Raw genomic sequence first — 18,218 nt, forward strand, 5'->3', positions numbered from 1 at the left:
CAACAGGATGGCAGCCAAATACTCCCAAGGTAACAGTCCCAGAGCGACCAGATATACAGGATGAATAAACCACAAGCCTACGGAATCACAAGCTCTTGTATCCTTAGAGTTAGTATCTTTAGTACAAAGAAATGGAAATCTACAGTGAAGACAATATACACAGAAGAGATTAAAGAAGCATTATAATGCCCAGTCTTCACACAGTATAGACAACAAAATCCCATAAAAGAGGAATGTCTAACGTAACAGCCATGGCAAAGGACCACAGGCACTACAGACGCAAAAAGCAAGAGCCTAACCATCAAGCGCATTAGATTATGGATGACAATTACAATTAGTGTTCTCTGCCATGATTAGTGTGAAACACAGCCACTAAATACAGTATGCCAATTAATGGAGTGGGTTTGCTGCATGCCAGAGCTCCAGCTCTGGATGTTGTATCAGGTAAAACCAGGCATCTTAAAAGATGGTCAGTGCACATATGTCGCCTCACTATGTAAAACCCCTTTAGATAACATCACAAATAGCTAAGATGGAAATAACAGAGGACTAAAAAAATACAGTGTCCGCTTTTCTTATACATTTATTTTAAAAAAAACTTTACTTTCCAATGGAGAGTCAGTAAAATTTCTGCAGTTTTATAAAACTTTCGATCATCAAAAAGAGAAATAGAAGTATTATTAAAAAGAGAAATATCCACAACGGTCACAAGCAGCAGAGGAATTCAACGAAGGTGTAGGATGTGCACTTACTTTTTAAACCTATTTTAAAAACCTTGACTGGTTTTCAAGATAGCATCTCTTTATCAGCTTTTATGAGTGTTATGAAGTATATATTCTATTGTGTTCAATGGTAAGTTGCATTCTAGGGCAAATGGAGTTGGCCTTGGGCAAGACAATTTCTACTTCACTTCCCACATTTACAAAACAAGGATAATATTTGCCTATTTCACAAGAGCACAAGAAGATTCAAAAGGACTATCAGACTACAGATCATTCTCACAGAATGAACGTTTTAATTATTTTTTAATGTTAATTTCACCAGTCTGGAGAACTACAGGTTTTTAGGAGTAAAAACATGATACAGATCACTTTGATTTCTTTTTCTAGTTAACATACAGCAAGTACTGCCTTCTAGTTTGAAATACAAACAATTTGATAATGTTTATACCCAACCACATTTTCTTCTGTAACTTCAATGAACCGAATGTAGAGAAACAGCTCCAAGTTTGCTGAAATCCCATTTTCTGGCCCACATAAACAGAACATCCCTCTTCAGGGTTCTCAAAACACTCTGGAAATGCAAGCACTTTACATAACTAAGCACCTATTAATTCGATTGCTGCATCATACACCCACAGTCCCAGGATGCAAGAAGGGATTCTCTATTGCAGAAACCAGTGCTAAAGCACACAAATGAAAGCTTATCTACACTAAATAAAAAGAGTAATGTTAACTTCATACTGGAAGATTTATGCTTTTCGACTAATGCTACCACATTTTAGTAGACACAGAATTGGTTTTTTTTAAAAAAAAAATAAATCACGAACACTTGTCAGCTCCTACTGCAGCTCTCAATTTTAGAAAATCAGGGGTGTTACTCAGTGCTGTCACCACTTTGACAAAAAGAAACAGTCAAGATAATTCAAGGTGATCACGAGATCTGTGAATATCATCCATCATCCAACCTGATCAACAGTAAACCCTGGCACACTCAGCACACTCAGGAAGCAGAACGTTACCAGCTCCAAGCTGACAACAGGAAAACGGGCATCTTGCACTTGACTGAGAGCTGTAGAACAAATAGCAACGCCAAGCCCACTTGAGGAGAACCACTGCAGACTCTACATCTGTACGGGTATCACACTCAGGTTTGTGACTCTAAAATGTAGTTGAGATGTTTGAGGAGTGAAGCTCTGATATTAGCTATGTATTTTTCTGGCAGAGCTCCAGGAGTCAGAACAGCAAGCACATTACCCAGACGGGTTCTGTGACATTCTGTATTTGTACTGACACAGATCACCATAGTATCAGGCCCTTCTTCATCACCACGCAGCAGCAGTGCACACCATTAGCTTTAAATTCTATATACCTGTTTTTACCTCCAACACAAGACCTCAAGATACCTGCGGACCTCTTGTTTTAAGTGCCATTACCCACCAAAGGAGGGTTAAAAGTCAATCTTGTGGACTTGTTTGCTCTACCTGCTCCTGTACTGAGGTACAGTGGTAAATGACTAAGAGCTACTAACAGTCTACCTGTTTGGCATTGTGAGTTTTGTGGCTGTGGAGGTTTTATAACAGTTGAGCTGTACACCACCCGCAAAGGTACTTCTAAGGGACAACAATTAAAAATTTCTAGCTAAGAGGAAGAATACCAACTCATTACAAACTTTGGCATCACCTCTGCCACATCCATCCTGATACCTCCTCGTACTTTCCCTTGCTTCAAATAAGAAAAACATTGATCAGGAATTGTGTTCTTATGACAAAGTGTATCTCCCCATGAAGGAAAGAGAGGATGCTCACTTCTGGAAGCAGTTGGCACTTCCAATCATGAACTCACTTTTAATTTGACAAAAGGATACAGGAAAGCGCACTGATGGGAGAACTACTTGAAAGAGAAACAAACTGCCATAAAAAGTGTCCTGGAGACATCAAGGCACAACCGAGTAAACCTGCACTTTACAATCAGACATCCCCCACATGGCTGTTAACAGCCCAGACACATTAACTAGGAGCACCTGGGTAACAGCAAAAATAAAACACATCTAGATCTGCACCTACACTAAGATCTCTGCTTTAGATCCTTCCCACTCCTAGACTGCAGCTAAGTATCCATGTGGTACTTGGTAACTTAAGAGTACTTCTGGTTTCTAAAAAGCACATTTTCTGATACACAGAACTGCAGCCCTCTACTCAGCCTTTCCAGGCTGGTTTAGCACCTTCCTCGAAGCTGCCTGCAATTAGGTTTCTTGTTAGAAGAGAAATAATATTACTTGAAACCCAAACCCCATGTGATTGTGCCCCAGAGGCAATACTTGTAGAATGATGGAGGTCAGCAGCACTACTGCAAATGCTTCCTGTAATTTCAGAGTAGCATAGAAGAAAACGGATGGGTGAAATTATACAGCAGCTGCCAAAGGAGTGAAGGGAGAAAAACGAGGTACGTATCTCCTCTCCGCTCCCCTCCCCCAAAAGCCTTCAAACTCTTGATAAACAATTGCGCGAAACGTTTAGATGTTTTCTACTCCACCGGGCGCACTTGTAAAATAAAGCACTACCGCACAAGAAGAAGAAACAGCGATTCCTTTTTAGTTGATAGAGCAACCACAAAGCTAAGTTTTCACCGACGAGACTTCATGGCACTGTTTCCCTGCTCGTTAAGACCGCAGCCAGCCCGTCCCCTCGCCACTATTTCTGGTACCGCTCCTGCCCGGACCCCCCTCTGTCAGGGCACTGCGGGAGGACTCCCAGTCCCGCCGAGACAAGGAGCCCGGGGCGCCGCCGCGGAGCCGGGCTGTACCTTTAAGGGGCCCGTGGCGGCGGGTGCGCGGCTGCATTCCTGCTCCGGAGCGGCGGCTGTCCCGACACGCCGGGCACGGCAGCCTCCGAGGCAACCTGCGCGCCCGCCCCGGCCCTCGCACCGCGGGAACAAAGCCCGCGCCCGCCGCCGCCAAACTTCCGCGGGGGAAACGGCCGCGTGGGCGGTGGGGACCCTCTGCTACCGCCGGCCAAGGCAGCGCCGCCCGGAGACCCGCGCCCCGACCTGCCGGGGGACTCTGGCGGCTCCGGCCCGCCCAGGCACGGGGACGACGAGAACGCCGCGTCCGGGCGCGGGATGGGGCACGGACAAAGCGCGGCGGCGGGGCAGAGCAAGGCAGGGCTCCCCGCCCGGCGGGCGCGGGCAGGTAAGCGGCACGGCGCGGCAGGGCTGTCCGCCCGGGAAAGGCTCCCCGCCGCCGAGCCCCGGGACGGCAGCCGGGCCCCCCACGCCGCGCGGGGCAGAGAGCGCCGCGGCAGCCGCTTACCTCTGGCGCGGAGCAGCGCTCCCAGCAGCAGCAGCAGGAGCTGCGGAGGCGCGGGCAAGAGGCAGCCCCCGCCACGCCGCCTCATGGTAGCAGCGCCCCGGGCCGCCCGCAGCGACGTCTCGGGCTCCTCCTGAGCGCAGCACCCCAGCTTGGCGGCCGCTCACTCCGTCGGCAACCGCGGCAGCACCGGGGCTGGGGGCTCGCTCCCCGCTCCGCCCGGCCCGAGCCCAGGCCCGGCCCCGGAGGAGGAGCCCCGCCGGGGCAGCCCCCGCCCCACTCCCCCCCAGCGCCTAGGCACTTTGCAAACTTTCGCGCGGCAGAGGCGGTACTGGGGCAGCGGCTCCGCAGTGAGACCCCCCCCCCCGTTTCATCATCCCCTGGGGCCCCCGCCCGGCACCGCGGCGAGAACCCAGGGCTCACCCCGCGCCCCCGGCACCCCTCCGCCCTTACGGCGGGTGAGGCTTCCTCGCTGCGGGCGGGGAAACCCTTCCTAAAGCGGCCCCGGTGCTCGGGGCTCTCCCTGTCAATGCCGGCCCTCACTGTCCCCGCTCCCGCAGCGCCGCCGTGGAGCATCGCCCCGGGATCTTGGCTGCCCGCCCCAGCGCTGCCCGGTACCCTCCGCGGGCTGAGCGGTTCCCCCGTGCGTTGCCACCGCTTCCCGGCTTGTGGTGGCCGTCGGTACCCAAGACAAGTGGCAGAGCTTTTCTCCCTCTCCCAACACCGTTTGCCAAACGCCCTTCAGAAACTGAAAGCCTCTAAGCACCTCATTTCCGAGCCCTTTGCCCAGCGTACATGTTGGTATCTAAGGGAAACGTCTCGTTTTTCCCTCCGTTCATTAAAAGTTTTCTGCTATTTGAGGTTTTCCTTACAGACGCAGCGTCCGGAGACAGCCGATTATGTGTGAGTGAATCTCGGATATCCTAAAAGAAAAGCTAGGATCGTTGCCTCTAGGAGTAGAAATTAACACTTGGACAATTGTTTTATGTGCCTTCTGGTCTCTGTGCTGCATTTAAAAGCAGACAGGCTTTCGCTGGACACCCTCGTTAAAGCCAGTTTTATCATCCTCTGTGGCATTATTTGACATTTTAACACACAGGGTTGGCAACGCAAGAAACTTGTTAAATAATTAATCTCAGTTGATTTCAAAGTATTAACTTGAATGGAAAGCTGATTCAGATAGCCCATACCCTGGACCACAGGGGGAAGATGGGAATTCTGTCAAATTGACACTAAAGAGCTGGTGATAGGAATGGTCTTATTTAAAGCTTTCGCAGAGATTAATCCAGAGGAAGCTGCAATTAATCTCTCCTTTAAAGAATCACCAGAGCAAGTGAACAGAACAGCATGTGATTGAGACAACTCTGCCAGTCCTATTAAATAAGTGTAAAATAGTGAAGACAAGGGATATTACTAAAACCATCGACATAAAATTAAAGCAGGAAGTGAATATTGACAAATTGAGCTCAATGTAAAGAAAAAAATAATCCAACACAGAGCTGCACTGAGGAGGAGAACCCCCAAGAGCAAGAAGACCATAAGAAAGTGTAATCTGCAAATCATGCATAAATTCACAATATATGGCCCCCAAAATTTAAAAGATACAGACTTTTTGCTTTATATGCAGAATCACTGCTTCAAGGTAGGAATAGATCCACTTTACATAGCACGAGTCCAATAGCACGTAGACTACTGCATTGAATTCTTCACATTTGATGGGCAGAGTGTACAGAGTGGCAGAGGAGTAACAACAAATACAGGTAGCCAAGAGGGACTGATTGAGGTGGAGAGATTAAAACACCTCTCCATGCTAACACTGACTTCGAAGCAGTGACAGAATGAGGCATGGAAAGAATATGCAATTATTCTAAAGGAATAAACTCCAAGATACCAGAGTAGAAGATGACTGACGTGGAAGAGTTGGGAACAGTGGGTTGAAGAAGGGAGAGAAAATGTTAACAGCACTGACTGGGTGCTGGCTGATGGGCTAAGCATGCAAAACCCTCACTGCATCCCCCTAAAATACAGGGCAATACAACCAAAATTCATCTACGTTTATATTCTCTGCTGAGGCTAGATTCTCAGGCAGTATAAATCAGAGGAGCCCCGCTGACTTTAGGCTCACAGAAGCATGTGAAAATTTTAGATGCTGAAGTACTGAACATGACGAAGCACAGACACAGGGCCCAGAACTTTCTGGTAATTATACACTTAGGTCATGGAACAGTCTTCCAGCAGTTGAGATTAGTATTTTCCTGTGTTTGAAACAAAAGCCTCTTGAAAAATACTATCCTAAACACAAATAAATTCACTCGTTAGCTCTTCAGTTCTTCTCTCCCCAGGGAACAAATGTTTTTACCCACTTACATTTGTTAAAGTGTGTTTACTAGTTCTCTGCATCTTGCACTATATTCTGGCAAATCCCTTTCCTCTCCGAGCTCAACTTCTCTAAATTTTATCTCTGTCTTATAATTTTGAAATCTCCTGGTGAAATGTTAGAGGAGCACATAGTATTGTCTTTCACAACAATCTCCTAATTAGGTTGCAGTTGAGGAGATGGAAGTTTCAATTATAAACATCTCAGTTACCTACCTGTTGATACAATACTATTAATATAGTCCTGATTCCATGTAGGATCTTTGGGGAATAATTGTAAAGTAGGTTTATGCAGTGTAAAATAGATATTTTCGTTGAAAGAAAACTAGAAGGGTTGCTAAATAATGCTGGCAAAATTGAACCATATGCTCAGGACTTGCCTCTTTCAGACCAAATAACTTTTAAAAAGACTACATAAATATCAGAATGCGCTTCAACCCATGCAGAAGATAGGTACTTGCTTTTACACACAGGTATGAGGAAAGAACATTATTAAGTAACTTGTAGTAATTTATAGATCACTGATAAGTGATATATAACACAAGTATTGTAAGAAAGATGAGAAAGAAGTAATTAAAATACAATTAACAATTCATTTCTATGACAACATGCTTAATAAAAAACCACACCAGGCATTATAAAGGGAGCAGGGAGAAGATTATTATCATAATTACCATTTCAGGACATAATTCTCCCAGTTCCGCTCCAAACAGACACATTGAAGAAATAAACTAATTCCATGAGAGAAGATAACTACTATGGAATAATACTAAAAGTTAGCATCACTTTCAGAGTGATTTCAAATAGCAACCCTGTGTCAGGAAAAACAACCAAGGACATAATATCATTGGAAAAATAAGAAAGGAACCAGAAGGATTACTAGCAAAAATACTCTTAAACTATTTTAAAACCACTAGGACCTTAAGAAGAGGTTAAAAAAAAAGATGGGCAGATTTTGTCTTACTTGCCAAAGTATTTTTAATGTATTCAAATGGGAAGATACTTCTCCACACCTCAAATGTCCTAGAAGAGAATGACAGATCAGATAGCTTAATTGCTATGTTCAGAAAACCTTGGAGCAATTGTGCTTCAAATATTTGAGATGGAATGAATTAATTTAATAGAATGAAAAAAAAAAAGAGCACACAGAAAATGGCAAAATGCGTTTGTGCTAAAACAGGTTCCCTTTTTTTTATGTAACATTAAGCTCACTGGGTAAAAATAATGCAATAGACATGACACATCTTGTATGGCTTTTGGCACTGTCTCACAGGGCACTTTCATAGAATGACATTTTAAATACAACTAGTGGAAGGTGTGGAGGCATTTGATAGGAGAAAACCACAGTGTTCATTAGTAGTTATTCATCAAAATGCAAAAGCATCTCAGAAAGACACATTTCAAGGTCTGTCCTAAGCTTGCTTTTTTTTAGTGTGGTCACTGACAACTTAGACAATGCAATATTTATGCTTGTAAAATCTGTTCTAAAAACCACCTGATACCCTCAAAATAATGGCAGGGGGTGCAAACACTAGGAAGGATGAGATCAGACACCCCAAATGCTATAAATGCTATTGGCAAATTGGACAGGTTGTCCAAAAACCAACAAGTCAAAAAACAATAATGGAAAATGTAAAATATTATTTTTAGGAAACAGACATCAATAAACAATGTGAATGCACAGCTAGACAGAAATACAGCAAAAACACATCTTAGGGTTGTAGGGATAGCGGGCAATATAAATCGCCAGTGTAGTGCCACTGCCAAAAAACGCATTTCATTCTGGAATGTGAACAGGTGTGTCACATCGAAGACGACTGAATTGATTTATTAACTTTGTGTGGTACCAAAGCCCCGAGTGGTACACAGTGTTTGGTCCTGGCTGAACACCTTAGAAATACAAACATGGCTGAAGAGAAAAAAGAAAATAACAACAAGAACAAGAAGTTTAGAAAACAAACCCTTTGAGAAAAAGCTGAAGGAATTAGATTTGCCTAGTCAAGAAAATAAAAGCTTCAAGTGAGATGAAGCTTTCCAATACATACAAGCTCATTAGGGAGATGTTGATGAGCATTTCTCTATGGCTCCAGTAGAAGGGCATGAAAAACGCAACTTGATTTGTGACAAGAAATGCTTAAAAGATTTTGCTGATCATCATTCCAACTAAGGATTTTTGAACACTGAACAGACTGTCTCGGGGGCTGGGCAGTCTCCTCCACTGGAATTTTTTAAGAACAAAGTTTGATAAGCATGCTGGTACTAGCCTTGATATATTTAGTCTTGATGCAGTGTAGGCTGTACTGGGTGATCTTTTGGGACCCCTTCCAAAACTAAATTCCACAATGGATACAATTTAGAAAATTATAACTGGAAAGATCATTACAGTCTCTGTACCCTGGCTGATCAAATTTTCTGTATTACTAGTGAGCTTCACTAACTAAACAGAAAAGCCAGGAAAATAGCAAGTTGTTCCCAACAGAGCTCTAGGTTCAAGATAACATAATGGGTTTTGTGCTACCAGATTATGCGATTTTCCAATGCCCCTTTTAATTTCTATGATTATTCCACCGTTACATTATCCACACCAGTTCCCTCTTCAGTATCACCAGTGAACCAAAGAGGTGTCAGCTTGGAATGCCAAGTAAGTTAAAAGATTTTACCCATAAACAGGAAGATGCAGTTATACAGTTGGGCTTCGGAATTTGCCGTTGGACATGTAAAGAAACAGTTTAATTTTCTAAAGAGCTGAGGGACCTACAGCTGCCGCAGCTGGTGACCTAGTTTGTAAATTATGGTGTCTGTGTTAAATACATTAAATGAAATTTTAGAATTGATTTATATTTTACGCTATCGCTTTTTCATTGTTGCCGCCCCTGAAGTTTTCTAAATTTTGTCAGTATTGTTCTTTAGAATGTTTCTCAAGTTACTGCCCATTTACTGGTATGAAAACGTTAATCCATGTGCCATCTTCTGCAGTGTTATCACAATTGTTTTCTTTTTCAATAAAATAATATTCAGGTTAACAAGTCAGAGCCTATGTGTTACTTCATTTTCTTCACCTTTCATTTATCTGCTGCCTTCTAAGCATTCCAATTGCACATTTATTTTGGGAAACTCTGTGACCATCACCATTAATTCTACTTTGCATTGCAGAACCTCAAAACTAAAGATTACATTAAATGGCTACACTCAGAAGCTGAGATATGACAAATCTTGCAAAAGCACCTTTGTAATTTAATGACCAAAGTTGTTAAGGAAGTTTTCTATTCCCTAACAAAGGTGGAGATTCATCTGAACCCCCTCCTTTTTGTGTGTGTGTGTCTGAAAGGTGGGACTGAAGCCAACCTGCCAGGCTGTTCAACCTTCCGCTCTGGGAAAAAACAAACAAACAAACACAACAAAAAACCCCAATGCTAAGTAAACTGACCCTCAAACTGGAGGGGTGGGCGGGAGGAGAGAGAACAAACAAACAAACACACACACACACAAATCTTTCTTCATCTTTTCTTTGAGATGGTAGTTCTTCCTGTGTGTCTTGCAAGCTGGTTCTTCTCCTTCATTTGCACGTTCCCTTACATCCTCCATGTAAAAATAATGCAGATGCACCCTCTTCTATTCCTGACGAGACTCCACCCATCAGTGAAATGGCAACTACCCAGGCCTTGCACAATGTCTTTATTGCAAAGGTAGCCTGTGGCTTAGCCTTGGGAACAGCACAGTTTAATACCTTGACTCTGGCACAGAAAAAAAGAAGAGAAAAGAAGAAGAGCATAAAAGGAAAATGTTCTTTTAAAAGTCAGCAGTAGAAGAATTCAGTTTGAAGACTGAAGCCTAACCACCTTTATTCTCCAAATACATTCAGATGGATAAACAGCAAGTTGTGGCTCCTAAATTAATTTTGACTGCATAGACAAGCATTTTCCAAAGAACTGAAGACCTGTGTCTTTCTTTCACTTCAAGCTATTAATGTAGTTTGTCATCAATAGTCTCTGTATTCAGATAAAATGTTTGTAATAGAAACCAATCACACAATCAGGAAGAAAGGTGACCTTATGTCTCGGTATCCGGAATATCTCTGATGGGCTGTTTTCCTTTCTGAGAAAAATGGAATACATGAATTAGGCCTATAAGAGAAACAAGTAGCCATGGGAAGAGATGTGGAAGACAGAAACAACTCTTTCCCTAAGCTCACAAACCTACCTTGTTTGCAGAAGTCCCGCCACTATGGAGATGAGTGACATGTAAAAATGTAGACAGACAGATAAACAGCGCTTTCTTTCTTGAAGATGATTCAGTTCTAATGCTTTACTGGCATGATGGGTTAGGCAAGTACTGCCAGCACACACAAGATATAACCCTTGAGTCTTTCTGATAAGAGATATGGCATGTCAACCATTTGCTTTCCTATCAGGTGGCTGAATCAGAGACATCTCTTAACACCTCTCCCTCTCTCATCTTAGCTCTTGATAAATGTGAATGAGGGAACAAATTAATTGCTTCTTACCAGCACTGAGACCTGAATAAAGGCACAGGTAGGAGCAAGATCCAGCATTGCACACACCTTCCACATGAGTCTGAGATCAGCCACCCACACATATGCACACACATCCAACCTCCCTCCTAGCCACATACACTCGTGTCCATGTCATTGTAATTTTAGGATTTTAGGGTACTTAAGCATATTAACATAATATTAGCACTCTGAGAGTTCAAGGCAATGTGGGTTTGTGTACTGCATTTCCATTTATGCTTCATTCTAGATCAGCAGAGTGAGTGAAAACCTTATTGGTGAATTCAGCAAACAGAAACCCATGCTTTTAATGCATAGTGAAAACTTAGTCACAGAAACTGCGGGTTTCTTTTTTCAAGTAACTTACAGCCCACTGAGTATGCTCAGTAAATACCAGACATGGACTCCAGTGACAGAGTTTGAGAGGAACTCTGATCCGCATCTGAACTTTAAGTGTTCAAGGAACAACTCTTCTTTCACTAACACTGTGTAAAGTTTAACACACAAAGAGTTGGAACCTTAATGACATTTTCTTGCTATCTAACATATTATTATAAGTTTCAAATATGCAATGGTCAATCTATTTTGCTGTGTTTCAGAAACTAGCATGATAAAGTTAACAAAGGAGAAATTTAAATAAGATTCCTCAGATAAAACTTAATATCTTAATCTGCTAGTATATTCTGGAAAATGTTTCATGTTCCCTCCATTCTGTTTAGAATTATTTGCCATGATCTTCATTTGCTGTTTCAGTCTCCCTTGATTTACCTCCTCAGTGATTTGCATTCTACCCTTTCCATCTCCCAATCTCCCATGCATTACTCCTCAGCTTATCTTCCTAAGCACTTCAACCATTATATCATCTTCTGGTCTCTGTCTTCTCTTCTAGTGACTTCACAAAGATGTTACTCTTGAAAACATGTTGGGTATTATGTAGCAGAAAGGAAAGAACATTCATCACTTTGTCATCTTACAGCATGAATGACTTGGACACCAATTTGTGCCTTCACAAGAAAACAAAACAGAACACACTGACTTCAGCTCTTGCACGGCTGCAGGGTTCTGCAGTGCTCTCTCATAACAGCACTAATAAACACTCAGATTTTCGCCTATGTACCTAACAAGCAGAACTAAGAATGGTTTTGCAATAATTTCACAATTTTTATGAATCCGTGATCTCCTCTTCCTTCTTTTTTTTCCCCTTGCTTCCACCATTTCCTTTTCCCTATAGGTATTATAAGACAAAATACTTTCATAGTATTTTGCATGTGCTAAATCTCTGTACTGCACACAGAAAGTTATAAACCTTTCCTGTAAGAGCTGGCCAGTATAGCCATCAGAGTTACTGCTTCACGTCAGCCCAAGAAGCAATATCTCACTCCCACACAGATTTGCCTACTGTCTTGCACACACACAGAGCTATTTACTTATTATAATTTCCTCACACAGACACCTGGTCTAATAGATAACACACTCTGGCAGCTTAAGTTTGCAAGGAACATTCGATGAGCAGGCAGGAAGAATGAAAATTGCAGCCCTTCTTGGGTTACCCCCCAGGATGAGCTAAGCCTTGGCTGTCAGAAATGTTTCCCATGCCAGAATTTCATAGTGATATTTATTTTTACCAGGCATTTTAGACTTTTGTTGTTGTTTGGCATGAGAGATCCTGCAAACTCTGCCAGAAATGGCTGTTTTTCTTCTCTGCATCATTAATAGGGCGGCATTCCAACAGAGAAGGGTCACTCGCTTGGTACTTAAGTACTTTTAAAGATGTTGTTCTTTCCTTCCTGACGAGATAATGGGAACAAAAACTCAAGGAGAGTCCTTCAACAGCTTGCAGTTACAAAAAATAAAACAACTTTGCTTGCTAACACTTAGCTCAAAACTGACTAGAATTTGCACAGTGCATTTAATACATGCCAGGAATCTATCATACAACTTACAGCTACCCTTGATTTTAAAATGATGAGGCCACAGAACATATAATAATAATAATCCCTCTTCTCATAAGCAGATAACCCAGAGTTCAGAAGTACTCCTATGACTGAGGAGTACAAGAATGTTTCACGTTTTTTTCTAACAGCTTGTATTTAAAATACAAGGATCTGAACTTGATTAGACTGAAATCCTCAGGTGAACATCAAGTTCATTAATATAGAGGCATCAGAATTAGATCAGATCTCTACTTACTTTCTTTCTGTCCAAGGGGAAAAACAAAATTGCAGCAATTCAGATTAAAATGCAGCTGAACTAGTAATTAAATATGAATTGTGATGGCATAATGTTCACAGCACAGTTTCTTGTGTGCTTGTGACATCTTACCAGTTAAGTATATTCTTGACTTAAGACTCCTAGGAACAATTACAGGTGTCAAATTTAAGCCCTTTAATGGTACAAATGCTGGCTGCTTAAGAGAGCTGCTGCTGTCATCATGTCCTATCACTAGCTGGAAAACACATAGTTGTTTCCAGACTTCACCTTGTAGCAGATGTTAGGAGTGAGAAACTTTGTAAATCTTATTTTTCTAAAGTTCAGTGATCTTAAAGAACAATATGAGTCCAATCTGGTTGTCTAGGTTTTACCTGAAGAGGTAAACTAGTATTAATACTGCATTATTATACTTGTTGTGTGAAACCACTGTGCTGCATGTGAACAAGAGAAACAATTCATGCAGCTTGAGAAGGCTCAGATTATGATAAGCCCTAGAAGTACTGGATCTTTCTCTGTAAATGTCTCCTGAGGAATCAACAATAAGATAATACAGATTTCATCACATAATTTCATTGTGATTTTGGCTGACCTTTTCATTTAAGATAATCTCATTTTTAATGCACGTGTTTAGAGAGTTTGGTCATAATTCATAAAACTAATTATCAAATCAGAAGTTTAATAGGAGATTTTTATGGGTTTGCAACTGACTCATAAATTAATCACCCAGCTTCAACACCATTGATTTTTAAAATGTCTTGCATAATAGAATCCTAATTTCACTTACAAGATTTCAATTTATTTACATAAATAATAACATGTGCAGCTCTTATTTTCCAGTTCTTCAGCTCTCTCCTCAAAACTTATATCTTCTATGGTGCCCAAAATGCCAGATTATCAATAAAGATTGACAACTGTTTAACTCAGCATTTTTCTTCTCTCAGTATGATTCATTTTTCAGGTGTCTTAAGATAAAAACATTTTGTTGTCACACCTGCAATTTCATTAATTCTCTTGTACAGCTCAACTGGCAGATGTGTCGAAAGACTCCCCAAAAACAAAGCACCACTAAACTCCAAAAAGTTAAATCCTGCATGAGACAGGCTTTTAGTTAACTGTTTTAAAATAGGACAAGGTTTGGACACTCAAAGGATGAAGAAAACCACACACACAGAATCACAGAATGGTTGGGGTTGGAAAGGACCTCTCGCGTCCAACCTACCTGCTAAAGCAGGTTCAGCAGAGCAGATCACACAGGAATGTGTCCAGGTGGGTTTTGAATGTCTTCAGAGAAGGAGACTCCACAACCTCTCTGGGCAGCCTGTTCCTCAAAGTAAAGAAGTTTCTCCTCATGTGGAGATGGAATCTCTTCTGCTTCAGTCTGTGCCTGTTGCCTCTCATCCTATCGTTAAGCACTGCTGAAAAGAGTCTGGTCCCATCCTCTTGACACCCACTCTTGAGATATTTATAAACATTGATGAGATCCTCTCTCAGCTTTCTCTTCTCCAGGCTGAACAGGCCCAGCTCTCCCAGTCTCTCCTCAAAAGAAAGACACTCCAGACCCTTAATCATCTTCGTAGCTCTCTGTTGGACTCACCCCAGTAACTCCTTGTCCTTCTTAAACTGGGGAGCCCAGAACTGGACACAGACTCCAGATGTGGCTTCACCAGGGCAGAGTAGACAGGGGAGGAGTACCTCCCTTGACCTGCTGGTCACACTCTTGCTAATGCACCCCAGTTACCATTGGTCTTCTTGGCCGCAAGGACACATCATTGACTCATGGTCAACCTGTTGTCCCCCAGGACTGCCAGGTCCTTCTCTGCAAAACAGGAAAGGCTAGCGACAGTTTCCTGGTCTTTCTGTGAAACTGGCTTACATTAAGTCAGATGGAACAGGACTGAAGGCTGCCCACAGTCTAGTTCTTTGTGCATTACAGCTGTAATGCTTAAAGCAATAGCATTTCCAACTGTCACCTGAAGGAAAAAAAAAGTTAACTCTCCTCCAATACATCTAGGCTTTATTGTAACTACTTTAGCAATTCTAAGCAAATAAAATATTTCATTCCAAGAAAAAGTAATAGAAGCCAGACAAAATTACTCTGCCTGTTTAAAACAAGGCATTTCCTCTGGAATTCGTTGCTTGATATCTAGTCCTGTTTGTTATTCTATATAATACTCTCTGAAAGAGGAGCCGTTTCTCAGGAAAGCTTTGTCTAATAAAAGGAAAATATTTCAGCTCAGTATTGATAATGTCATTTAGGAAGGTGAACATAAAACCAGCAAAGAGTAAGCTAAGCATTTAACATAGTAGAGACAGAGTATGTGGGAACGGAGCAAAACAGAAATCTGATTTAAACAAACTTGCTGAGAAACACTTATAAAAATGATGCAGAAAGGCGTTTTTCAGTCCATGCATCATAACATAATAAACAACTTTTCTTTAATGAGATAATTTGAATTATAGCACTGACTATTTTCAAACTTGTGGTCACATAGACTCTTATATAAATAAGTTAGCACAATTTACCTAAAGGTATGGTTTTTGAAAATCTACTTAAACCACACTTTGAAGTGAATTAAGCTAAATCAAATCAAGGCCACTTTAACTCTGAAAGAGGGAGTGCACATAATATATCAATGTAGTCTAACCGATCCTTCTTGAAAGACTGATTTGGATTTCCAAATGTCCCTGATTGACAAAACCAGCAATTTTAGTCAAGAGAGGGAAGTACCACCATGAATTGGCACCACCAGGGCAATTTGCAACCCTAAAAGTGTACTCCACAGGTTTGCCCCAAAGTGAGACCTGTACTTCATAATCTACCCAAGGGTTGTGACAGAGAAAAATATCTTTTTTCACTGTCATTCTTCCAGCTGGATCCAAAAGAACATTAAGCTCTTGTTAGATTTGCCCCTCTTGGAGCAGCTATTAAGCTTGCAGGTGTTTTCCAGTGACAGAGAAAAGCCTTCTTAATTTACCAAAATGCACTAATCTATGGTTCTAAAATCAATATGGCAAAACAAACTTAATACCTATGGCCAAGCTGGCAGCATTTCTCCCTTTTCAGGTCATGAGTGTGAGAGAACAGGTGAGTCCTGCAGCTGATCTGTTATATCACCTAATCCTGGCTCTGGCAAGCCCAGAGAGAAATAATAGTAAACAGGGAAGTCTATAAATGGCTCCAGAAACGACATCTTGTTTTTATATAGTTTTCTTTGAGTTGTTAGCAGTCAGGCGCCACTACTACTGAAACTTATCATTATTACAACCACAAACAGGCTCAATGTCCAAAAGGATTCCCTTAGCTGGGTTAAAGGAAATAACAAAGTCCAACATGTAGAGACCAAACAGTAACAAGAAAAAAAAATCCCAGAGAGAATGAAAAATAGAAATATTAGAACATAGTATTTAAAACTGGACTTTAAAGGCCTCTTGTAAATGAGTGCTCCAGATACTGATCAAGGATAAACTGTGGTTTACAGAATGGTTTAAACAACAAAAAATAAACAGTGCACAACCTGTGGAAGGCTCCTACCGGCTCAGCTGACCAGCAATATGGGAGGGGAATGCATGTACATTTGGCTTTTGAACACCAGTGAATATACCTGGGTGATGGTAAAGGTCTGCTTGTGAAAACAGAGATCTTGACGCTAGTTTTAAAAGTAGAGGAACTATGCTCTTAAACCTAATGATCACAGGGGGTCTACCAAATTTCATTTCTCCTCTCCAACAGTGGCCTAGAACCAGATACCTCACTGAAGTGCCAGAAACCCTAAAGTGAGTAGTCATGAAATAGACATTGTGTTAGGGAAAATGTTTTCCAAAACCCCATTAGTCAGATAATTGGCTTCATTGTGAAGCAAGATAATTCATATTCCTACAGATGTTGTGCTCTTTTTTTCCTTGTGTTTTTATCTGTAACAATATAATCCTGTATTTTTTCATTCTGCATGAAAATATTTAGTTCCTTTCTAAATTCTGCTGAATTACTGGCCTAAAAAATATCTTGTGGCAATGTATTCTACAATCTACGTGTATCTATTACCAAAAATTTGCCATCTGTAAATTTATAGCCTATAACCAAATGCATGAACTGCAAAACTGAACAAATACAAGTTTTTAACGAGCTTCATTACAGCACAAATAATTTTAGAAAACACAATTTTATATGTTATGCTTATCCTCTTTAACGCAATCTTCCATTTTTTCCAATCATTCTTCACACTGGAATGTTTAATTGTCTGCTTCCTAAACTATTCTCTCTGCCCATTGTCAAAATATTACTATCTAAGCCTTATCCTTTGGAAGACAGAACAGGCCAAAGACAGTGGAGGGGTCCAGGAAATTTTGGGGAGCATGTAAGTAGGTGAGTTATAACATCCTCTTTGCCCTTTTTAACTGTGGCTGTTGTTTGAGTACAGATTCAAGTTGTGTTGCCAACAGTCACACTCAGCTCCTTCCTCCAGTGGAATAAGGGCAGGTTATATGCACACCCAAGTGTTTTATTCAATTTCTGTTCACTTGCATTTCAGCAAAAACATAGACAACACTTCCAGTCCTTTTGATTTATTTGGAACTCCCAGGATTACATCCTAGGCTGGGATTTTTCTAATAATGATGCAATAAACTGAAAAGTAATTTGGGCTCTGGGGGAGGCAGAGCCCAGCAGGGCTGTTTCAAGCCACGCAAAGAGCTCTGCCTGCCCCGTGTCCCTGGGACAAGTGGCATTCCCAGACAAGCTCCTTGACAAGAACAAAAAGAGGCCTGTGGCTCAGGACTTTTCTGGTAGTTGCTACTTCCATGTGAACGAAGACCAATTACCAATGCTTCCCACACCACTGTCTGCTGAGCACAAGGTTTGCAAAAACCAAGCACTGAGGAGTGGTACAGGCAGAAGGACACAGCAATGAAGACACCTTGGTCACCGTGCCCAGGCCCTGCTCCCTGGGACAAGGGTGCCACACAAATGCACTTCATTAACCTACTACCATTCACCTTCAAATTAGGCTCTTTCCCTCACAGCTGTAGTCTCAGCAGCCCCTGACATGAAGCACCTCCTTCTTTCCAACCCAAATCTGACCAGAATGCCTTTACTCGT

The 18,218-nt window shown here is 41.8% G+C and overlaps 1 protein-coding gene across 4 annotated transcripts in view; it reads right to left on the reverse strand.

Moving 5' to 3' along the window:
* LRP4 (LDL receptor related protein 4) overlaps positions 1-4,249 on the reverse strand; it is an 81,869-nt gene extending 77,620 nt beyond the window's left edge. For 3 of the 4 annotated variants that reach the window (XM_065064736.1, XM_065064735.1, XM_065064738.1), the window contains exon 1: positions 4,030-4,249. In XM_065064736.1, the coding sequence (XP_064920808.1) occupies positions 4,030-4,114 (85 nt within the window). In that variant the 5' untranslated portion in view covers positions 4,115-4,249. The remainder of the gene's footprint in view (positions 1-4,029) is intronic. The other variant, XM_065064737.1, reaches the window with a different exon arrangement.
* Positions 4,250-18,218: the final 13,969 nt, after the last annotated feature.

The sequence above is a fragment of the Columba livia genome, chromosome 5 (assembly GCF_036013475.1).
Source record: "Columba livia isolate bColLiv1 breed racing homer chromosome 5, bColLiv1.pat.W.v2, whole genome shotgun sequence".
NCBI classification, from domain to species: Eukaryota; Metazoa; Chordata; class Aves; order Columbiformes; family Columbidae; genus Columba; species Columba livia.